Consider the following 13,057-nt stretch of genomic DNA (forward strand, 5'->3'; position numbering starts at 1 on the left):
CCCTGTGCTCACCCATCCCTGTGCTCACCCATCCTGTGCTCACCCATCCCTGTGCTCACCCATCCCCTGCTCACCCATCCCTGTGCTCACCCATCCCTGTGCTCACCCATCCCTGTGCTCACCCATCCTGTGCTCACCCAGCTGTGCTCACCCATCCTGTGCTCACCCATCCTGTGCTCACCCATCCCTGTGCTCACCCATCCTGTGCTCACCCATCCCTGTGCTCACCCATCCTGTGCTCACCCATCCTGTGCTCACCCCAGCTCTGTGCTCACCCATCCCTGTGCTCACCCATCCTGTGCTCACCCATCCCTGTGCTCACCCATCCTGTGCTCACCCATCCTGTGCTCACCCAGCTCTGTGCTCACCCATCCCTGTGCTCACCCATCCTGTGCTCACCCATCCTGTGCTCACCCATCCTGTGCTCACCCCAGCTCTGTGCTCACCCATCCCTGTGCTCACCCATCCTGTGCTCACCCATCCCTGTGCTCACCCATCCTGTGCTCACCCATCCCTGTGCTCACCCATCCTGTGCTCACCCATCCTGTGCTCACCCATCCCTGTGCTCACCCATCCTGTGCTCACCCATCCCTGTGCTCACCCCAGCTCTGTGCTCACCCATCCCTGTGCTCACCCATCCTGTGCTCACCCATCCCTGTGCTCACCCATCCTGTGCTCACCCATCCTGTGCTCACCCATCCCTGTGCTCACCCATCCTGTGCTCACCCATCCTGTGCTCACCCAGCTCTGTGCTCACCCATCCCTGTGCTCACCCATCCTGTGCTCACCCATCCCTGTGCTCACCCATCCCTGTGCTCACCCAGCTCTGTGCTCACCCATCCTGTGCTCACCCATCCCTGTGCTCACCCCAGCTCTGTGCTCACCCATCCTGTGCTCACCCATCCCTGTGCTCACCCATCCTGTGCTCACCCATCCCGTGCTCACCCCAATCCCAAGCAGCCTCTCCCCACGCCGTGCCTGCTGCCAGCAGGGCCAGACCCCACTGCTCTCTGGAGAGAGTGTGTGTTGTGTGTGTAGGCCAAGGAAAGAAAAAAGACAGAAAAACAACCGAAAAACGGGAATGCCACACTCCACCCCCAGGATGATGGGCAAGAGGAGCTGGGGTCGGGCTGGAGCCTCTGGAGCTCTGAGGGTCATTCCAGGGGTTACTCCGTGAGTCATTCCGGGGGTCACTCCTTGGATCCCTCCGTGGGTCCCTCCGTGGGTCACTCACTCCGTGGGTCCCCCGTGGGTCGCTCCACACCCGCCGCCCCGCGGGCCCGGCTGGCCGAGCCGCACCGGTCGGGGCTGGGCGGGCCGGAGCGGCCCCGGCCCGGGTCGCAGCTCGGGGGAGGTCGGGGCTGGAAGGGCTGGAGGCGGGGGGCGGGCAGAGCCCTGGGACACCGAGCAGGAATGGCTGGGGACAAGGCGAGGGTTTGGTGTTTCCGCAGCCCCGGCAGGATGCCGGTTTGGGGGAATGCCGGGGCGCGGGAAGGTCACAGCTCTCGGCCCGACACCTCAGGGCCGCGGCGATGTCCCCGCAGTGCCCCCGCCCTGTCACAGCCCCGGCACGGAGCAGGGGCACTCACGGCGCCCCAGATCCCCTCTGCACCCCGGGCTTGGCCTTGGGCCTCTGCCGGTCCAAGCTGAGCCCCGAACCGCAGCCCTGGCCCCGAGCTCTCCCGGCCCCAGCGCACCCGGCAGCTCCGACCGCCCTCCAGAAACCCGGTAAATGAAACAAAGAAGCCGAGACCTGAATCTTTACCTTTTTTAATCAAAAACATACTCTGTTACAGAATTTCAGGAAAGTTAGCTACAGTATATTATCCACAAACTAGGTCTAATGAAAAACATACAGGAAGCTACAAAGGAACTACTGGGAATTCTGTTGACCGCTTATCAAAAGGCAATGGCTGTAGAAAATAAATGCTTAACCAGGTTTCCACACCTGAAAAACCCTCTCAGGGTGAGTTTTGGGTTATGGGTACTTCACAGCCCTCAATCCAGCTGAATGACAACTTTGGGGTGCACCAAACCTCACCAAAAGGACAGAAAATCGTACTGGAGCGAGGAAGCACCAGCTGGGGCCGGTGTAGAGTCCGGCAGACCTGGAGGGGCGCAGGCAGCCCTCTCAAGGCACGGCAGCAGCCAGCAGAGCCCAGCCCGGGGCGCTCCCAGGGGCGGCTCTGCGCTCTCAGCCCTCACCGGGTGACACTGTCACTGCAAGGGCGGCCTGGGCACCGCAGCAGCCCCGGCGGGAGCAGCTCGGGGTCAGCACGTCCCACCTCAGGTCTGAGCTCTCCCACTGCCCACGTTCTGTACTGCCCTGCCTCCGTACACAGCGCCAGCAGCTCTCCTCTCAGCTCAGTCACACACAACAACCCTTCTGCAGCCCCAGGCCCACGAAGAACAGACAACAGGGAACTGGGGAGAGCCAGCTGGGAGCACGGGACTGCATAACCCGGAGTGGGAACTCGGCAATCGGCCCCAGTATGGAAACGGACCAAAACCTGTAAAAGTGTGAGAACTCGGGATCAGGATCCATCCTGGGAGGAGCCGGGGCCGGGCAGGACACGGGAGCGAGCCAGCCCCTCCGGAGGTGCCGCTCTCCGGGGTCACATCCCGCGGCAGCGAGGGAGCGGCGGCAGAGCCGCCCCGAGGGAGCAGCGGCTCGGCGCTCCCGGCAGGAGGAGGTGCCCGCCCGAGCTGCAGGGCAGCCACAGCGGCAGGGAGCCCACGGCAGGCCCAGGCTGCAGGCTGCTGCTGCTGCTGCGGGTGACCCGGGGACACCACGGCCACCGCAGAGCTCAGAGCTGTCCCTGGAATGTTCATCCCAGCCCTCCAGGGCCTAGCACAGCGTGCACGCCCACAGAAGGGATGGAAAGAATGGTTTTGTCTCCATCCAGAGGATTCCTGCTGGAGTTCAGCCCTTCCCAACCATCCCAGCGGGAAGGTTTCCTCTCTGCACCTGCAGTGCGTTTGGTGTGAATGCCCGCCCTCTCCACGCCACCAGCGACAATGGGATAAAGCCATTAAACCTCCCAGCGCTAATCCCAGCTCCCATTAAACCTCCCAGCGCTAATCCCAGCTGGGCAGCACAAAGGGAAAGCACAAAGAGCTCCAGCACAAAGGCTCTGAGGGCGACAGAAGGACTGAGCAGGGAGCAGCAGGACGAGCAGGAGGCGCGAGCCGAATAAATCCTGCCTGGGTCACCTGAACGTGGGGCTGGAGACAGCTGGCACCCTCGGCAGGGCTGGAGACAACAGCTGGCACCCTCGGCATCCCTGCCTGGGCGGGGGCACAGCGATCGTCTCAGCTGCCAGGTAGCTGCAGCCCTTTCTCAGCCCCCAGACACAAATGCAAGCCTGTCCAGAACTCCGTGTCTGCTGCTGCTGAGCGGGTTCCAGCCCATTATGTGCTGCCTTTTATGCCTTGTGGTGAAAGTACAAAAGTTGATTTAACAGCATATGAAAAACAAAGAATAAGATTGTCTCATTTTTCTTTAACAGCTGCAAGTGCACCCTTTTGGGAGCTGCTTGGAGGAGAAGATGAATGCCCTCTCAGCCTCTACTGCCTCTGGCTTCTCCTGATGTAAATACAGTGAACTCTTGTAATAAAACCACCAGATACCGTTTTGTTCTGAACATTTTGGGCCGTCCATGCATTTTGCAGGTGGGGGCCTGCAAAACATCTGTAAAAAACCTCACCTTAACAAGTGAGTTCTTTCAGACTGCAATGCAGGAGGAGCAGCAGGCTGAACCAGCCTTTCCCTGTTCTGCCAGCGAGAGGGGCAGGTTTCCAGCCAGGCAGCCACGCAAAGCCAAACAGGTTTGGGGCCAAAACCCGGGAGAAGAGCAAACAAACACGGCTCTTCCCAGGACTGGGGGCTGCCACCTCGGAGGGGACAAGCAGTGATCTCATTGAAAGCCAGCTGAGGGAGGCAACAGGGAGAAGAGTGAGATAATGAAAACGGGGAAGAAGAGATCCCTTTCCGGCCGAGGCTCTGGAGCCAGCCCTGTCTCCGTGCCCGCACGCCCAGCACGGAGCAGCGCTCCCGGCTGCCTCGGCAGGAATTCCAGCGTGTGGGAACTGCGACCCCCACGCACCGCCAGAGCCCGCTGGGTCCTGGACTCGGCCAGGGGCTGGGCAGGGAGGCCCTGAGCCATCCCTGCGGGATTGCTGGGCTGCAAGGCCCTGCAGGGCCGAGGGCTGGGGGCAGGCAGGCCCTGCTCCCCGCTCACTCCCGTCTGCCAGGAGCAGAGATGCCCAGGTAGAGGAGCAGTGGAGCAGCAGAAGCTGGATGTGTTCCAGGGAGCCCGAGCCAGAGTGACCCCCGAGCGCGGCTGCGCTGCCCTGCTCCCTGGAGGGAGCCCCACAGCTGCGAGCAGCGGCCTCGGGCGCAGCCAGAGGTGAGAAGCAGAGGGAACCTGTCGAGTGGGGTTTCCATCCTTTTATTGGTGCTGCAGCGGGGGAGGCGCGCTGCTGTGCGTACAGCCCGCGGGCCAGCACGGCCGCTCCCCGCCGCCCAGCCACCGCCCCTGGGCGCGGTCACCCACGGACGGCACGGGGCTAAAACAACCGGGAGGTATAAAAACAGGTTTGCCATCTTGCCCTGAGTGGAAATGGTGAACAGACACAAAATCCCGGGCCTAATGCCGATGGATTACCACACGCACTCCCATGATACAGGCGAGTAAAGCGAGTCATGCAGATTTACCCATGATACATGCTGGGGGCTGAGTGGAGCCACAGAGGTCAGTAGTAATCATGAAAACACGTTCCTGCCATCAGCGACTCGCTCACGAGTCAATTTCAGTGGCAACGCTGCAGGCTGGGTGCTTCACCTCAAACCCAGTGCCAGCACTGAAACTATCTGTTTCCTTTAGTGTTTTAAAACTCACATGGTTACATAAATAAAAATCTAGGATGTCTTTTGTGTTTTTCAAAACGAAAGAATTTTCTGATCGATGCCAACAACGTACGTGTCATCCCCTCGCTTTTTGGCAGCTGCTAGGCTTTAACCTGGAAAAATCGTAACGTGATCATCGACAAAATAAAGAAGTCTTCCGTTAACTACCGTTCCCTAAACAGAATACCACAAATCAGCTGGAATTTTAAAGTCGCTACAAGGTAAATGTTTTTAACTACTAGAAGGAATTTTCAGATATAAATATATATATAATATATATTCTGCATACAAAAGGCTCCCGTGAGGCTGATCACCAAGATGCCACCGTAGGGAAGGAGAGTTTCAAAGGGAACAAACCCAACGCTGTGAAGTCTCTATAAAGCATTTACCTTCCACTTCAGGCCCCGTGTTACGACTACTGAGTTCTGGAAATAACTGAAATCCAAATCCTGCACGTTCAGATGCTTTCTGCTAAGAGCAAGGCGGCAAACACATTTTTAAAACCTGTTTTTAGAAGGTTAAGCAGAAGAAAGTAAAATATCTCTGGAGGTTATAAACAGAAGGGTATTTTACAGGCGGGCTCAGGGCTCAGTCCAGGGGCTGCGGGTCGGCGATGGGCATGGTGTGCAGCACCTCGTCCAGCAGCTGCAGCGCGCGGTGCAGGTGGATCTCGATCCAGCACGGCGTCTCCTTGATGCTCTGCCGCGGGTAGTCGGGGCCCCAGCCCTTGACAAAGCTCATCCTCAGGATGCACAGCCGCCGCAGGTCGTCCACGCCGATCCCGGCCGCGGCCGACAGACCTGCGGGGCGGCGGGGCGGGGACAGGGACAGGGACAGGGCGGTCAGCGCGCGGGCTGGGGCCACGTCACCTCCCCCCGTCACACCTGTCCTGTCCTGCACACCTGTCCCATCACACCCGTCCCTGCAGAGCCTCCCTGTCCCCCAGCCAGGCCAGCCCTCGCTGACACATCCCCTCTGCACTGAATGCGCCCATTCCTCTGCATGTCCTGCAGCTTCAGCTTTCACAGCCTTCTGTGACCTCAAACAGCAGCTGAGACACAAAACTCTCTGCAGTCAGAACCACGGAACAGGTTTGGGTTAGAGGGACCTCAGAGCCCACCCAGTGCCACCCCTGCCATGTGCAGGGACACCTTCCACTGTCCCAGGCTGCTCCAAGCCCTGTCCAGCCTGGCCTGGGACACTGCCAGGGATCCAGGGGCAGCCACAGCCACAGCCTGCCCACCCTCCCAGCCAGCAATTCCTCATTCCCACCATCCCAGCTATCCCCACACCAAGCAGACGGGATGAAACCCAAATGCTTCACAATGTATGCAAATCACACTTAGGAAATCCAGCCACAAAATGCTTATTTCTGAGGTTTGCCAAATGCTGCATTTTCAGTGTGAGAACTCAGACTGGGCACCTGCAGAAAGCTGGATGAAAACAACACCACTCCCAGCTGACAGAGCAGAAAGATAAATACAGCTGGCAAATTTCAAACCACAACTATGGCTAAGACAAAAAAGTGGCAAACTTTCCCCAAAATGCCTTCAACAATTTGCAGGGCAGCTGAAGGGAGCCACAGGGCAGGACAAAGAATCCTGTGGCACACACAGCAGCCTGAGTCACGTAAACACTTACACCTCTAAAAGTACTTTGGAACAATTTCAGGAATCCAGAATTTAGGAACTAAGGCAACACCAGCCCAGAATAACAGTAATAAAAAAGAGAAAAACACCACGATCAGCCTTCCCCAAGATCCTTAACAGCAGGGTGTTCCTACACCTAGGCCAGGACTCTGTTGCCCAGTGATCCCTGTTGTCTGCAGTGATGTTTATATGAGCTGAAACACAAGCATATTTTTCAAGCTGGGCTCTGAGCAGCCAGAAATGCCTGTATTTAAAGGAGCACAGAGACTGTGTGTGGCTGTTTGACCTTGCACAGAGATGTTCTGTGCTGCGCTGCAGGACAAGGAACAGCCACATCCACGCACAGCCCTGCCCGGACACTGCGGGTGAGCAATGGCACGGGGCAGGGGCTGGGACAGGGACAGGGCAGGGGGCAGGTCAGTGCCATCCCCGCCGTGTCCCCAGCCCGGTGCCTGTCCCTGGGCTCTCTCTGTGCAGGTCAGTGCCATCCCCGCCGTGTCCCCAGCCCGGTCCCTGTCCCTGGGCTGTCCCCAGGGCAGGTCAGTGCCATCCCTGCTGTGTCCCCAGCCTGGTGCCTGTCCCTGGGCTGTCCCCGGGCAGGTCAGTGCCATCCCTGCTGTGTCCCCAGCCCGGTGCCTGTCCCTGGGCTGTCCCTGTGCAGGTCAGTGCCATCCCTGCTGTGTCCCCAGCCCGGTGCCTGTCCCTGGGCTCTCCCAGACAGGTCAGTGCCATCCCTGCTGTGTCCCCAGCCCGGTGCCTGTCCCTGGGCTGTCCCTGTGCAGGTCAGTGCCATCCCTGCTGTGTCCCCAGCCCGGTGCCTGTCCCTGGGCTCTCCCAGACAGGTCAGTGCCATCCCTGCTGTGTCCCCAGCCCGGTGCCTGTCCCTGGGCTGTCCCTGTGCAGGTCAGTGCCATCCCTGCTGTGTCCCCAGCCCGGTGCCTGTCCCTGGGCTCTCTCTGGGCAGGTCAGTGCCATCCCTGCTGTGTCCCCAGCCCGGTGCCTGTCCCTGGGCTGTCCCCAGGCAGTCAGTACTCACTGATGGCCGGGGCGATTCCCCCCACGGAGCCCGGCCCCGGGATGTTGCCGGCCACGGCGGCAGCCTGGGCGGCGGCGGCGGCCTGGGCGGTGGCCGCCTGCTGCTGCATCTGGCGGTGGCACTGGCGCAGGTCGAACACCTGCAACGGCAAACACGCAGAGGTGACAGCTGCCCGCCCCGGCACCGCCAGCACAGCGGCCCGCACGCCGGGCCGTCCCGGGAGCAGCAAACCTTCCCCCAGCCCGCAATGTCCAACGGTCTGAGACCCGATCCTCAGAGCCAAGTCCTACAGGCTCTTCTCCTGGTGACACCCACTGGCAAAACCAGGACCTCGTGCAGACCACAGTCTGAACGGTGCCACAGGCAGATTACATCCCTGCTTCTTTGTCAAATCCCAGGATTTCCAGAAAAACAAGGATATAAATTAAAACAGCCAGTGAGTCCCACATTACCTCACCGAAGCAGGGTGGTTTATCTGAGAGAAACACCAATAAGTGACAGTCCAAGACTGCAGGTCTCAGGCTGGTGGCATTCTGTACCTCTGTGATCACTATCTGCCACCAGCACACGTACAGGACTCTGTTTTCATGTCAGAAAGCTCATGCCCAGAGCACCTGCGGGTTCTGTCACCTTCGCTGCACAACCGCCTCCAAAAGTGATGGTTAGAACACCAAGCCACTGAGACCTTCAGGCAGGTTAACACGAGGTCGGTTTTTATGAGCGTGGCTTGTCTGTGTAAGCTCACAGTCTGTCAGAGGCACCTCCATCTAAGAACACCCTCAAAATGGTTTGTTTTGTGCAAGTTTCTCTGACTGCCGCATCACTTCACGTTCATGACACTAAAACACACGCCCTAATCTTCTGCTGCATTTATATTTACTTTCACAACCCTGCTTTTTTTGGAGAAAAGAAACAGATTATGTTCTTTTCTAAGAAACACAGTTTTAGCTGCAGTTAATTTAAACCTGTTAGGCTAAAAATGCAAAGAACCGCTATACACGCTGCCTGTGATGAAGTACAAAATTCACGTCCACAGTACCCAGATGACACCTTCAGTTCAGGTCATTTCTGAAGTCCCCTTTAGGTGAATGACAAACGGAACTTGTTAGGGATTCTGAGGGCGGGGCTGGCTTTATTTAACTATTTGTTTACCCTAAGTCCCGGGGGCAGCTGACCCACCTTGATGTAGGCGCTGGGGTAGATCTTGTGCACGGCGTCCCCCGGGGCACGGCCCGCCTCCCTGTCCAGGTAGTAGCTCTGCACGAAGACGGCGTGGTCGCTCAGGCAGCGCACCCACACGTCGCCCTCGCCCTTGCACTCCAGCTGCACGCCCTTGCCGATGTGCAACCTGCAGGGGAACGAGGGGCCGTCAGCGGGCACTGCGGGCACCTGCAGCAGCCTGCAGGAGCACAGCCTGCAGCCCCGTCACACCTGGTCACACGCTGCCACCGCCAGCACGGGCGGGCATGTCTGCCAGCCCCACCAGCACTGTGTCCTACAGAGCCACTCTGCAACACCCACCAAGCCACATGCTACTTGTTTGGTTGGCCAGCCAACGCTTTGATTGTCACAGTGTGACATTTCTGGAGACAAGGCATCATTTTCTTCCACCTCCTTTCAAAGGGAAGGGAAAAACCAAAAAAGCACAGGCACGGTGAGAAGGCATGAGAGCCACCAGCTCCGTGCCAGCCTTGCCCTGCTCCTCTGGCAAACCTGCAGGCTGCAGCCTCCCCACATGCCCCTGGGCTGGTGTGAGAGCTCAAGGCCAGCCTGCACGCTCAGGGGCAGGAGTTACAACCTCGCTGCCGAGGCACAGCAGCCCTGCCAGCAGAGAAGAGCAGCTGCTACAGCCGAGCTGGCTCTGCCCCACGGCAGGAGGGCTCGAAGGACACGCCCGGGGTAATTCACACAGAAAGCAGGAGGCTCCAAGGACACGCCCGGGGTAATTCACACAGAAAGCAGGAGGCTCGAAGGACACGCCCGGGGTAATTCACACAGAAAGCAGGAGGCTCAGAAGGACACGCCCAGGGTAATGCACACAGAAAGCAGGAGGCTCAGAAGGACACGCCCAGGGTAATGCACACAGAAAGCAGGAGGCTCGAAGGACACGCCCAGGGTAATGCACACAGAAAGCAGGAGGCTCAGGAGGCTCGAAGGACACGCCCAGGGTAATTCACACAGACCGAGTGCACCGGGAGGGCACCCGGAGCACCGAGCAGTGCCGGCTCCAGAGGCAGCCGGGAGGGACGGGTACCTCGCTCTCTCGATGGCTTCTGTTCTGTGCACGTTGGACAGCTGGCCCAGGCAGAAGCGGTCCCCTCCGGAGGGATCCACGTACCCATCCACGGTGACAATGGGGCAGCTGGAGGGGACCTTGAACGTCTCCCCGACCTGCACGTCCATCTCAAAGTAGGCGATGGAACACCAGTACTCTGGAGCTGAACAACAGACACAATTAGCCACCTGAAAGGGAGCTGTGAAACCACTCCAGAGCACCCATCCTGCCTGTGTCATGCACAGGAGAGGGCACACCGACAGCAGCCCCAGGGCAGCTCTGCCAGCCCACAGAAACGCTACCTGCTGCAGCAAACATGGCCTGTCGTTATGCCAGCACACCCAGGGCCCGAGGCTGCTGTACACCAGCCCTCGGAGGTCTGTGTGCAGCTCACCCCCCAGCCAGCCTGGGAAGCCATCTGCATGCCCACAGCCCGGGCTGGCACACAGCATGACACGTGTGTGCCCACGCCTGGCTGGGCTGGCACGGACCAGCCCTGACTCAGCTCCGGCTGCACTCGCCAGGGACGTCCCTCCCCAGGTAAGGCAGCTCTCTGCACCTCTGGGGGTGCTCAAAGGGGTCCCAGGACGAGGGAAGAGATGAGAATCTTGACTCCATGTTCCAGAGGGCTGATTTATTACCTTATTATATAGATTATATTAAAAGAGAAAGGATTTAATCAGAAGACTAGCAAAGAAAGGAATGAGTAATAAAATCTTGTCACTGCTCAGAGCCTTGACACAGGTGGCTGTCATTGGTCATCAGGTAAAAACAATTCCTCGTGCTGGGTAACAGTTCTCCAAATCAATTCCAAAGCAGCAAAACATGGAGAAGCTGAAGCTTCCCAGCTTCTCAGGAGAAAAAATGCCGGCAAAGGGATTTTTCATAAAATCTGCCAGTGACATGCACCTGCCCTCACCTTGGAAGGGATCACCAACTCCCCCAGAGCTGGGAAGCAGGAGGTGAGGGAAGAACACAAAGACCTCACGCTGGTCAGGGACAGGACAGAACCACGGGCCTGAACTGAGGGAGCAGCACAAAATGGCATGTTCTGAGAGCAAAGGGCTGCCTCCCAACCTCTTCCACGCATTTGAAAAGCCGGCAGAAAGGAAGGATGGTGACTGCAGGACTCTGCCTTGTGAGGAAAGGAGACCCTGACTGCCTGGGCAATTCCCTGAATCCCCAAGAGCCCAGCCAGCAGTGAAGGCTGGCCAAGCACACCGGGTGATTTCAGTCATCTCTGTGCCACCCGGAGGAGCTGCCTGCCTGCCACACCTGCTGGCTGCTGTGTGCCCTGGTTTCTGTGTCTGGACAGCCCAGAGGTGCCATCAGCTCCAGCCACGGAGGGCTCTGGAGAGCCCAGCACCTCTGCTGACTGCAAGGGCCCATTTCCAGGAGAGGGGAACACGTCTGGGCCCTGCCTGCTGGGAGCACCAGCAAACCACGGGAGCCCAGGATGGGTTGGGTTAGAAGGGCCCATCTCAGTCCAAACCCTGCCACGGCACCCGGGGTGCTCCAGCCTGGCCTGGGACACTCCCGGGCTGGGGCACCCACAGCTGCTCCGGGCAGGGGGGACTCAGCAGGAGGAAATCAACAGTGTGAGAGACAACAAACAACGTGAAACACCACCCAGCTAGGGTCACCCAGCAGTTACCAACACTGAATTCCTGGCACTGCTGCAGCACCTGGATAAAAACTAGTGGAACTTGCTGGCTTTTCAGCGATGTAGCTCCCCCTCTGCAGGGAACGGTGTCATTGTTGATAAACACAAAACACCACCTTGCACCAGCAGTTCCTACAGCAGAGGGACCCCCTGAAGTGCCAGGCCAAGGAGACGCCAGGAAGCCTCTATGCAGGCCCAGAGAGGAGCAGCAGTAGAGGATGTAGGAAGGACAGAGCCTCCCCTCGCAGGGCTGTGGCCCAGCCTGCCTGGCACCCCCCAGCACAGGGCTGCTCTCAGGGCTGAGCCAAGCCCTGCTCACAGCTCCTGTGCCTGTCCCAGCTCAGAACAGCATGCATGCAAACAAGGCCCCTCGCCCTCTCCAGCCAGGTCCATCTCCCACAGACTGCACGTCCGCCAGGCTTTACTCACCAGGATGATTTGAAATAGGAGGCTGGAATGCGAGTTCATTGTGAACTGGCCCTTGGAAAGAAAACAAGCAGCTTGTTTCACACCAGCAAAAACAAGGTTTTCTGCCCTTCCTATGAAACCACCCCCCACCTTCACCAACCACAGAAGAAGCTGTCCAGCATGCTGTGGACCTGGTCACGGGAAACAACCACCCAGGATGGAGAAAAGGCCCCGGGGAACACGCTTTCCAAGGAAAATCCACTGCACACAATCGTGGAGCCAGGTTATGGTGTGCCCTCCAGGAATGGGATCCGGGGGCAGCAGGAAGGGGAGGAAAGGCTCCAACACAGTATTACAAGTGACAGCAGCTTCTGCAGGGCAGGCAGGGCCGGGAGGGGTCACACACACGGGACAAGGGAAAAACCAAGAAAAGCTCAGTGTGGCATCACCGGCCAGGCACAAACACCAATTCTGAGGAGAAACAGCTGGAAAACATTTCTAGCCTTTCCACAGCACCACGAGTGCCCCTCTCATCCTGGCATCCCTGACAAATAACACGATGAATGGAGCGGGATCCTCCTGGATTAATTAATCTTAATAACTGTGCCTACACCATGGTTTTACTGACAGACACAGCCTGAAAAGACATTCCAAGGTTAATTTACAGTGCATTCTCCCCTCCACTGACAATACCTGCTGCATACAGGTGATCTGTACTAGAATATGTGCTCTACCTTCTAATATAGAATATATATTATATATTCTAATATTAAGGAACATTCTAACAAATACAACATTAGAAAACACAGAACTGTTCAAGCTTTTTGCTACAAATTTTAAAAATCTTTAATTTGTGTGGGAGTTTCTTTATCTACTAAAGCCCTACAATGCATTTCCTGTGCCAGAGCCCTACAACAGAAGCCTGACCACTTTTATCCCCCATCCCATCTCCTGCACCTTAAAATAGTAGTTTCTGGTCCTACTTCACATGTGAAGAATATTTTCAAGTCAGTGTGCTAATGTATTCATAAACTGACAATAATTTACTGTGCAATATTCACTAAGTCCTTTAAAGCTGGCAGTTTATAAAGTGCACATGGACACATCTTCCAAACCA

General features: G+C 57.7%; 1 protein-coding gene across 3 annotated transcripts in view; it reads right to left on the reverse strand.

Annotated features, from left to right (window-relative positions):
• Positions 1–1,760: 1,760 nt before the first annotated feature.
• SMAD4 (SMAD family member 4) overlaps positions 1,761–13,057 on the reverse strand; it is a 30,806-nt gene continuing 19,509 nt past the window's right edge. For 2 of the 3 annotated variants that reach the window (XM_084225559.1, XM_084225557.1), the window contains 5 exons: positions 11,962–12,012; positions 9,849–10,032; positions 8,774–8,942; positions 7,595–7,733; positions 1,761–5,709 (listed from right to left, as the gene is read on the reverse strand). In XM_084225559.1, the coding sequence (XP_084081685.1) occupies positions 5,498–5,709; positions 7,595–7,733; positions 8,774–8,942; positions 9,849–10,032; positions 11,962–12,012 (755 nt within the window). In that variant the 3' untranslated portion in view covers positions 1,761–5,497. The remainder of the gene's footprint in view (positions 5,710–7,594; positions 7,734–8,773; positions 8,943–9,848; positions 10,033–11,961; positions 12,013–13,057) is intronic. The other variant, XM_084225558.1, reaches the window with a different exon arrangement.

Source organism: Fringilla coelebs, assembly GCF_963513975.1.
Source record: "Fringilla coelebs genome assembly, chromosome: Z".
Lineage (NCBI taxonomy): Eukaryota > Metazoa > Chordata > Aves > Passeriformes > Fringillidae > Fringilla > Fringilla coelebs.